This window comes from Vigna unguiculata, chromosome 11, assembly GCF_004118075.2.
Source record: "Vigna unguiculata cultivar IT97K-499-35 chromosome 11, ASM411807v1, whole genome shotgun sequence".
NCBI classification, from domain to species: domain Eukaryota; kingdom Viridiplantae; phylum Streptophyta; class Magnoliopsida; order Fabales; family Fabaceae; genus Vigna; species Vigna unguiculata.
Window position 1 is genome coordinate 17,470,922 of NC_040289.1, and position 10,793 is coordinate 17,481,714.

The 10,793-nt window shown below is 36.8% G+C and overlaps 1 protein-coding gene across 1 annotated transcript; it reads left to right on the forward strand.

The window, feature by feature from the left end:
- Window positions 1–8,383: 8,383 nt before the first annotated feature.
- On the forward strand, window positions 8,384–10,570 carry LOC114169195 (the record flags this gene model as incomplete). The annotated part of the gene is made up of 2 exons (XM_028054231.1): window positions 8,384–9,611; window positions 9,654–10,570. Coding segments are annotated over exons 1-2 (2,145 nt in total), but the record flags the coding sequence as incomplete, so codon positions are not given.
- Between the last annotated feature and the right edge of the window lie 223 nt (window positions 10,571–10,793).

Sequence of the window (10,793 nt, forward strand, 5' to 3'; positions counted from 1 at the left end):
TTTTTACTTTGGTTCATCTTCATTTGCTTAATCTTGAACCATCCTTGTGTGCTTTAGGTGTTCTATTTGGTTTCTACCGTTTACTTTTCATTTTAATTGAGTATTTGTTGTTTTTGTTTGATTCATTATATTGTTCTTGAGTTTATTTTGATTTTAAGATCCATATGTTTTGTCTAGAGTCATGTTTAGTCCATATATGTCATTAATTCCTTGTTTAGCTTTTAATTTTCTTTGAATTTGTTGGTGATATGATGCTGAATTTTGTTTCAGATTTGAGTGCAGTTTTTAATCCTTAAAAATTAACACTCTCTTCTCCCTTTGAGCCTTGGAAATGAACCTTCACATCTGGGTAACCTTAGTTATCTTAATGTCTAGTGGGAATTTTCCTTGTGCTTGCTTAACATCACCATATATCATACTAAATTTCCTTTCAATTAATTGTGCTTTGGTGCTTTTTCATTTCTGTTACTGAGTTCAGATTGCTATTTAGATCTTAGCAATGTCTTAGAGTCAATTTCCATTGTGTTTCATTGTGTTTCATGATATTCTTTTGATTCCTTTAAGTGTCCTTCTCCTTTGTGCTTTTTGTTTCCATTAAAATGCAAATGATCAAGCATAGTGTGGTGGTGATTCTGTTTTGTGGTGGAAACTAGCTGCTGTAAAAGCTATAAAAAGAAAGAAAAAGAGCATAAAAAGAATACAAGCAAGTGCCAAAAATAATCAAAAGAAAAGATCAAAAGAAAGTGGCAAAAGAAGTACACTAGAATCACTACCATCACTTGAGTTTGAGAGCATTATTTTGTTGCATTTTACTGCTGTTCCAGTTTCTGTCTGACTACACACTATTTGTATTTGATTTATCATAAAACATTGGCCGGTGAAAATCCAAATATAAATTTTTCCTCTTTTAGCTAAGACATAGACGAAAAAGTGAAAACAAAATCATTGAAAAATGTTGAGAAATGAAAAAATGGAAAATAGCTGAATCAGAGGCTTGAATTCACGTTTTTGAACTGGTAGTGAGTGAAAAATCAAATTTCAGTGCAGTTTTCTAGCTTATTTTGGTTGTTTTTCATCCATTCTAGTGCAATTTATTAGGTAATTCATTTGAGTGCTTATCTTGTTTCTTTACCTTATTTCTAGTTTGTCATTTCTTTGGTAATCCTTTGAGTTTGTCATGGCATTATTCACTTTTGGTTTAGCAATTATAATTTTGTGCTTTTCTTGCTTTATTTCTTGACCTCTTTTGGTTTGGTTTCTATATTTGGTGCATACTTCTTTTTGGAGGTGATCTAATTTTCCTAAGGTAGCATCCTAGGAGGTGGAGTACCTAGTCCCGAAAGAGAATCCTCTTTGGTGAGATCAAGAGGAAGTGCAAGAGTGAAACACTTGTGAGGACCAAGCCAAGAAGACAAAGCCAAGAAGACCTTTTACATTTTGTGCACTTTGATAGTATTCAAATTGAGTTATAAAATTGTAATGCTTTCCTTCTTATGTTCATGGCCTAGTTAGGTGTCTTGGGGGAGTCTTAGGTACTCAATCCCATCTCCTAACTAGAACCTCTTCTATACATTAGTGAAGCGCTTTTAGTGGTGAAGTTTGAAGGTTCCAAGTGCCTTCTACTTCTACCAAAACTTAGGTCGCATATAGTTTATAATCTTTCTTATTTTAAATTTTCTTGTTTGATAGTTTAGTGTGTGTCAACTTAGTCTTTGAATTAATTTCATTTAAGAAGTTTTGTACAAAAGTTTCAAGTTCCCTTGGCTAGGAAAGACTTGGTATGTAAGCAATCCAAGTGATTCACCTCGCTTTCCTGGAGGAGATTTAAAAGTTTTTGCTATCTACTTCTTCTTTGAAATTTTCTTTTAAAGACCAAAGTCTTCTAACATCTTAAGAAAGAAAATGTCTCAACCTCCTTCTCAATGTATGAGTGCTTCAAATGAAGAAGAAATAAGTTTGAAACAAATTGCCTTTGATTTGAGAGCACTACTACATTGGAAGGAAGATGAAATAATTGCAAGGGAAGGGGAAAACTAAGAAAGAGATAGGTTTCATCAACTTTTAGATGAAGAGAGGAGGGGAACAAGAAATATGGAAAGGTTGCATGAGAGGATGAGTAATAGGAGTCAACACTTGTACTCCCACACTCCAACACTAGTCACACACTATGAAGAAGAAGATAGTGGACTAGTTGACAACTTCTATCAACCTCCTCCTCCTCTAAGAAGAGAAAGAAGAGAGCCTAGGGAACCAAGAGCCATTAGAATAGAGCTCCCTCACTTTTATGAGAAAGAAGCTTATCTTGATTGGGAAATGAAGGTTGAGCAACTCTTTGCTTGCCATCAAATAAGTGAGGAGAGGAAAGTACGCTTAGCTACCCTTAGCTTCCATGGCAATGCTATGTATTGGTGGATTGCCCTCGAAAGAGATAGGAGAATTGGCTTTGGAAAGAGCATAATTGGCTTTGGAAAGACCATCCACATAATTGCAATTACATACAAAAGCCGCAACACAACCTACATATCATAAACGAGCTTTAGATAGAAACTCCAAATATATGTCAACAAGCATCAAAATAAACTAATTCCACCTACAAATTCCATGGTAATCTAATTCAATTTCAAATATGCAAGAGTACAAATTACAGATGACAAATTTCGTTTTCCACACACTAAAGACGAAAATGGAAGCAATGCATTATTAGTAAATCTTAAAATGCAAGAAGAAATACGGAGACTAACCCAATGACGAGAAGAAGAAAGTGAAAAATAGAGAGATCATGGAGTTGTAAGGCGAAACCCTAGGATCGTCATTCAAGCAGGAGCAGACATGCTAGGCGAAACCCTAGGCGACCGATTGCACGAACTGTTATGGGTTGCGCGAAAGGCCGCTGATGTTGCGCAAGTTGAAGAGGAGAAAAAGGTGGAATGGTTGTTGTTGCGCAAAATGGATTTGGGGTGGAGAACGAACGTGCGAGGGCGTGAATGAAGAACACGAGATTGAGGGATTCAGTGGCTACGAGAACGCGAGAGAACGAGAGTGATGAACGATTGAAGAATGAGTGAATACTAGGGCACGAGTGAAGATTGATTGAAGAAGAGGCGCACGAGAGGAAGCTTTGAGAAGGTGAACTCAAAGATTGAGAGAAAGCTTGTCGTAATAAGTTTGTTCTTTTTATTTATTATGTTAGGTGTTTTTCTAACTCTCATAATAACTTTTGAATATATTTACGCTAATGCCACACCGTTTCATTTATTATGACAGGTTTATTACATTTGTCATAATTAGTTTATCTTTTCACCTATTATGTTAGGTTCTATTTTACCTGTCATAATAACTATTACTTTTATTACAAAAATGACACCGGTAAATTTATTACGATAGGTGGATTACACCTGTCATAATAAGTTGTCATAGATTCATCATTTTCCACTAGTGATGTTGCATCTCAATGCCCCACCAAAAAGACCATGATCTTAAGGGGTGTTGACCACTATATTAGCCAAGATGAGCAAGAAAGTGAGAGTGAGACATCTAGTGAGGAGTCTAATGATGAGTCTAAGGAAATTGCCTATCCTTGTGAAGGAGACCTTCTAATGATTAGAAGACTTCTTAGCGACCAACACATTCCAAAAGAGCCAACACAAAGAGAGAACATCTTTCATACAAGATGTAAAATTTTAGAAAACACTTGTTATCTCATTGTTGATAGTGGTTCATGTTGCAACTCTTGTAGTAAAAGGTTGGTTGATAAGTTGGCTTTGACTATCATTCCCCATCCAAAACCTTACAAACTGCATTGGCTTAATGAAAGTGGGGATTTGATAGTCCAACATCAAGTGAAGGTCAAGTTATCCATAGGGAAATATGAAGATAGTGTGCTATGTGATGTAGTACCTATGGAAGCTTGCCATGTTTTATTAGGAAGACCTTGGCAATTTGACAAGAAAACCATGCATAATGGTCTTACCAATGAAATCACCTTCACTCACAAGGATAGAAAATTTGTCTTGCATCCTTTATCACCATCCCAAGTAGTAGAGGATCAAATCCAAATAAGAAAGAAGTTGGAAAAGGAGAGAAAAGAGGATAAAAAAAAGTCCTCCCTCTCTCCCAAAAAAGTAACTAAAGATGAATCTGAGGTAAGAGAGATTGGTGTTCCTTCTCCCAAGGTCATTCAACATGAGAACATTTTGACTATAAAATCTTTGAACCAAGTTCTCAATGATAAACAACTTTCATGCCTCTTGTTGTGTAAAGGAACACTCACATGCACTGCCACATTTCTTGAACCTAAGAGTCTACCTCATAAAATTGAAAATCTTTTGAAAGATTTTGAGGATATATTCCCTAAGGAAGGGCTAATTGGGCTTCCTCTTTTTAGAGGAATTTAGCATCAAATAGATTTAGTGCCTGGGGCAAGTCTTCCAAATACACCAGCCTATAGGAAAAATCCCCAAGAAACAAAGGAGATAGAGTCTCAAGTGCAAGAATTGTTAGAGAAGGGTTAGGTTCAAAAGAGCCTTAGTCCTTGTGTTGTGCCTGTTTTGTTAGTGCCTACAAAGGATGGAAAGTGGAGAATGTGTTGTGATTGTAGGGCTATAAATAACATCACCATCAAATATAGGCATCCAATCCTTAGGCTTGATGACATTCTTGATGAGTTGCATGGGTCCCTCATGTTTTCTAAAATTGATCTAAAGAGTGGTTATCACCAAATAAGAATCAAAGAAGGTGATGAGTGGAACACCGCTTTTAAGACCAAATTTGGACTATATGAGTGGTTGGTGATGCCCTTTGGGCTTACTAATGCACCTAGCACATAGACCATCTGAGGTCTGTCCTTACCATCCTTAGGGTAAATAGTTTGTTTGCAAATAAAGAGAAATGCACTTTTTGTGTAGATAGTGTTATTTTGTTAGGTTTTGTAGTAAATAAAAATGGGGTCCATGTTGACCCTACAAAAATAAAGGCCATCCAAGAATGACCTACTCCTAAAAATGTTGGACAGGTTAGGAGCTTCCATGGTTTGGCAAGCTTTTATAGGAGGTTTGTTCCTAACTTCTCTACTTTGGCCTCACCCCTCAATGAACTTGTCAAAAAAGATGTATCTTTTAGTTGGGGTGAAAAATAAGAGTCTGCTTTTCAGCAACTCAAGGAAAAGCTCACCAATGCACCCATTCTAGCTTTACCAAACTTTTCAAAAACCTTTGAGCTAGAGTGTGATGCATCTGGTGAAGGAATAGGTGTTGTGTTTTGCAAGGAGGGCACCCAACTGCTTATTTTAGTGAAAAAATTCATGGTGCCTCCCTCAACTATCCCACCTATTATAAGGAATTGTATGCCTTAGTTAGGGCCCTTCAAACTTGAGAACACTACCTTGTGTCCAAAGAGTTTGTCATTCATAGTGACCATGAGTCGCTAAAATATTTGAAGGGCCAACACAAGTTGAATAAAATACATGCTAAGTGGATGGAATTCTTGGAACAATTTCCTTATGTGATAAAGTACAAGAAGAGCAAAAGTAATGTGGTGGTTGATGCCTTGTCTAGAAAGCACACCTTGTTTTCAAAATTGGGAGCCCAAATTCTTGGATTTGATCACATTCTAGAAATGTGTAATCAAGATTCTGAGTTTTCCTTTACTTATGCTGAATGTATGGAAAAACCTCAAGGAGGTTTCTATGTGAATGAGGGGTATTTGTTTAAAGAAGGAAAAATTTGTATTCCCCAAGGTTCACAAAGAAAACTCCTTGTTCAAAAAACATGTGAAGGGGGATTAATGGGTCATTTTAGGGTAGAAAAAACCCTAAGTCTTTTAAAAGAGAAATTCTTTTGGCCTCATATGAGGAAGGATGTCCAAAGGCATTGTAATAGATGTATTGCATGCTGACAATCTAATCTAAAACAATGCCTCATCGATTATACACCCCCTTGCCTGTTGCTTCAGCCCCTTGGGAAGATATAAGTATGAATTTTGTCTTAGGACTACCAAGAACACAAAGGGGTTTTGATTCCATTTTTGTGGTGGTAGATCGTTGATGAGTTCAAATTTTTGCCCTCATTTAATATTTAAATTTGGGGATTTAATTGATTTTTCTGTTCTTAAAGATTGATTTAATTAGGATTTGTGATTATTGGATTTATTGAGTAAGTTTGGTAAAAGTGGCGTAAAAATTGATTTTAGTTGCATAAAATATTATTGGATATTCTAACGTTTGTTAATGCAGCTGAAATTTATTTTTGGTCAATTAATAGTGTGATTTTAAATATTCAAAGTTACAAAATAAGTCCAAAATCAAGAAATTCTGAAAAAGAATAAATCAGGAGCTAAATGCACCCCTAGTTTTCATTTGCACACTCCTTGCTCAAGTGGACCACAAAAACCTGTTCTGCACCCCCAGTTTTCACTAAGTTGCACCCCTCCTACCACTTAAACTCCACTCAACCAGATCATGCCATGTGGCAATCCCCACCTCTTAAAATTAGCCAACCAAAACAAGCCACGTGTCATAATCCTACCCTCACCAAATTAACCAATCAGATTCTGCCACGTCATCATCTTCATCTCCCAAAACCCTAACCCTAGTTTCTCTACCACCTTCGATCACCATGGCAGCCGCCGCCGCCATCTCCGGCCGCCACAGTTCGCGCACCTACCACCACCGCGCCTCCGTCTTCTTCGCGCCACCATCTTCTCCCGCGGCCACCACCGTCGCCATCTCCACCACATCTCTCATTCTTTCTTTTATTTTCTTTCTTTCATATCATCATGTATTCCATCAAAGCCATGGAGGGCTAAGCTTTTAAGGGTTGATTCCACTGTAATTTCTTAAATGGATTCTGAGGTTAGATGAATTTATATGTTTTGTTATTTTGATTATTGTTGTGGTTTTTGTTTATCTATGTCCTTTGCTTCTAAATTGAATAGAAAATAATGATTTTAAATCTACATGCATGCTAATCATATGAGTTAAGAGGTTTTTAAATAAAATTGAGACTTTACTTTGATTTTGTTTAGAGACTTTCATTTGATTAAATAAGTTTTTGCCAATAATTGAGACTTTAATTTGATTAGAGGTAATTACTTTAACTAAAATTAGTCAAGACTTTACTTTGATTAATTAAGTTTTCTATTTGGTAAAGAAACAAAGGAATAGACATGATTAGGCATAGTAAAATTAATTGAGACTGTACTTTGATTGAATTTACTATGGACAATCTAACAATTCTCACTTTTAATTGAGACTGTACTTTGATTGAATTTACTATGGACAATCTAACAATTCTCACTTTTAATTGAGACTGTACTTTGATTAAAAGTGAGGATGCCAACAAATGAATTGAGTCTTTACATTGATTGATTTGTAAATCAACAACAATAATTAATTTAACAATAATCTCTAGATAACCAATGAAGAATCTTATTTAGAAAAAGCAGTGGAATTGACCTATTTACTATTACTGTGTTTACAATCTTCCGTGTCATTTTCTTTGCATAACAAAACCCCCCCTATTTTTATAGTTGCTAGTTTTAAATTGCATTTTTGAGAATCAAATATTTGAGATCAATTCCGTATTCGTTGTGAGACGACTCAGGGTTATCTTAACCCTAACTATTTTCTTCACTACAAACTGGCAATACTGAAGTTGCTAAAGTAGTGGTAATTTGATCGCCTAACGACAGCGATATCAAATTTGGCGCCGTTGCCGGGGAATACGGTTAGTATTTCTTTTATTTTGATTCTGTTTTTATTTATTTTATTTTATTTTATTTTAATTTATTTTTTATTTATTATTTATTTTACGCATATACGTTTGATATAGTTTGTTATTTTGTAGTATCTAGTTTTCTGTTAATATATTCCAAGCAAATTTCTATTTTTGTTTTGATTAAGAATTTCTTTTAAGAAATTTTTTGAGACTAGTTTGGAAAACTCTGTCTAGGAAAGACTTGGTATTTAAGTTGTCCATTGTGACGCACCTCTCTTTCCTGGGAGTAGACCCAACGACATCTTAACTCATTTCTTTTTTGAAATCTTTCTCCAAAACAAGAATAGGAAGAAAAAAAAAACACACACAGGGAAACACTTTCAGGTGGACTTGCACAGTGCATGACTCGGGCCAATCCAGGTCATTTTTATCAACTTGATTCAGAACTTGAAAGGAATTTGCGTAAATCACGTAGGAGACTTGATCTCAGGTGTTCTACTGAAGGAGCACCATCATCATCTGAACCTACCACTGAAAGTGTACCACTAGAATCACCTCCGGTGATTAACATATCTTCTGATCCATCACCTGAACCAGAAATTCAAGAAGATAGAATGGAAGAAAGAACAATAAGAGAGTTGGCTTCACCGGATGCAGCAATTACACAAAACATGTGCATCCAATATCCAGATGGAGAATGTGAGCTTAAGTCTGGGTTAATCCATCTTTTACCCAAATTCCATGGATTAGCAGGAGAAGACCCGTACCATCATTTGAAGGAATTTCATGTTGTTTGTTCATCCATGAGACCTACAACAGTGACAGAGGAACATATCAAGCTTAAGGCTTTTCCATTCTCATTGCAAGATGCCGCTAAGAATTGGTTATACTGCCTTCCGCCAGGATCCATCAATACTTGGGAGACTCTGAAAAGATTATTTCTGGAAAAGTTTTTTCCAGCATCTAGAGTTGCTGCTATTCGCAAAGATATTTATGGGATAAGGCAACAAGAAAGAGAAAGTCTTCACGAGTATTGGGAGAGATTCAAAAAGTTGTGTGCTTCCTGTCCTCATCACCAAATAAACGAGCATCTCCTCATTCAATACTTTTATGAGGGATTGAGTATCATGGATAGACAAATGATAGATGCTGCAAGTGGAGGGTCATTGGTGGACAAAACGCCAACAAATGCAAGACAATTGATTGAAACTATGGCGTCGAACCATCAACAATTTTCCACAAGGAGTAATTCTATAACTCTATTGAAGGGAACCCATGGAGTAGAAGCTTCATATGTTGCAGATCACAAGAAATTAGAAGGGAAGTTGGATGACTTAGCAGCCATGGTAAGGACCTTGACAGACTTACAGAAAAAGCCTATCCCTTCTACTTTATGTGGAATTTGTGCTTCTACTAATCATCCTACAGAGGCTTGTTCTATGTTAAAAGAGACAGGGACGTTAGACAATGAACAACCTCAGGCATATGCTGCAAACATCTATGGCAATAATAGACCACCTCGGCAGCAATACAACCATGATTTGTCCTCCAACAAGTACAACCCAGATTGGAAGGAATATCCCAGCCAGAAATGGGGAAATCAACAGCCTCAACACCAACAAGTCTATGTTCCACCTCAACAGAGGCAACAACCACAACCAGCGGCAACCTCTGGTGATTCAAACATGGAGGCAATGATGAAAATGATGGCTGACATGATGAAGGGACAAATCAATGAGTTGAAACAAACGATGGAAGCAACCAATCAGAATTTGCAAAATCAGATTGGACAAATGGCAAATGAGTTAAATCAGATGAAGTCTCAACAAGGCTCAAGCAATTTGCCTGCACAAACTGTAATCAACCCGAGAAATGTAAGTGCTATTACTTTAAGATCGGGTAAGCAAATACAAGGTCTTGGGGATGCCCAAGAAGATGAAGATAAGGACAATGAAGTTGTACCTAATGATGAAAGAGGAAGATCAGATGAAGCAACACAAGCAACATCTGAGATGCCTGCAACCAGTGATAACTCCAGGTTGGTATCCCCTAATACTTCCTCTGAAAATCCTTCTCCTTATTCTCCTCCTCCTCCCTATCCAAACCGTTTGAAACCAAAAACTAAAAAGATGGAGGAGTTAGACAAAGAAATCCTGAATACTTTCAAGAAAGTGGAGATAAACATTCCTTTGTTGGATGCTGTTAGACAAATTCCTAAATACGCCAAGTTTCTCAAAGAATTATGTACACATAAAAGGCGTATTATGGACAAAGAGGTAGTGAACATGGGAAGAAATGTCTCTAGCTTAATTAAGAAGCCTACAGTCAGAATGCCGCAAAAGTGTAAGGATCCAGGTATGTTTTCTGTTCCCTGCATTATAGGAAGTACTAAGTTTGACAATGCTATGTTAGATTTAGGAGCTTCTATTAATGTAATGCCTTTATCTGTTTTTACTTCACTTCATCTTGGACCTCTTAAGTCTACTGGTGTGGTCATTCAATTGGCCAACCGTAGCATAGTTAACCCTGCAGGTGTGCTAGAAGATGTGCTTGTCCGTGTGGACAAGTTAATTTTTCCTGCAGATTTCTATATCTTGGACATGAAGGATGATGAAGGAATGAGTACAACCACAATCATCTTGGGAAGACCATTCATGATGACAGCACGTACCAAGATAGACGTGCATGCAGGATCCTTGACTATGGAGATAGGAGATGAGAAGGTGCAGTTCAACGTGCTAGAAGCCATGAAGCACCCAATTGAAGACCATTCTTTGTTTTGTATTGATGTAGTGAACAATTATGCTTTTGGACTTTTGGACGTTTTATCTGGTTTTTCTTCTTCTTTGGATTTTTCTTTTTCGAATATTTCGGGCTCAATTTTAGACGAAGGAGAAAATTGTAAAACAGGTGATGTTAAGGACGCGGTGTCACTATTTGATACCTCTGTGGCGTCCAAGTGTGATGCTGAGGTGGCTGAAATTACCTTAGGCAGTAAAATGTTGCCATCTGTGGAACAGCCACCCACTTTGGAGTTGAAACCTTTACCATCTCATTTGAAATATGTTTATCTTGAAAGGG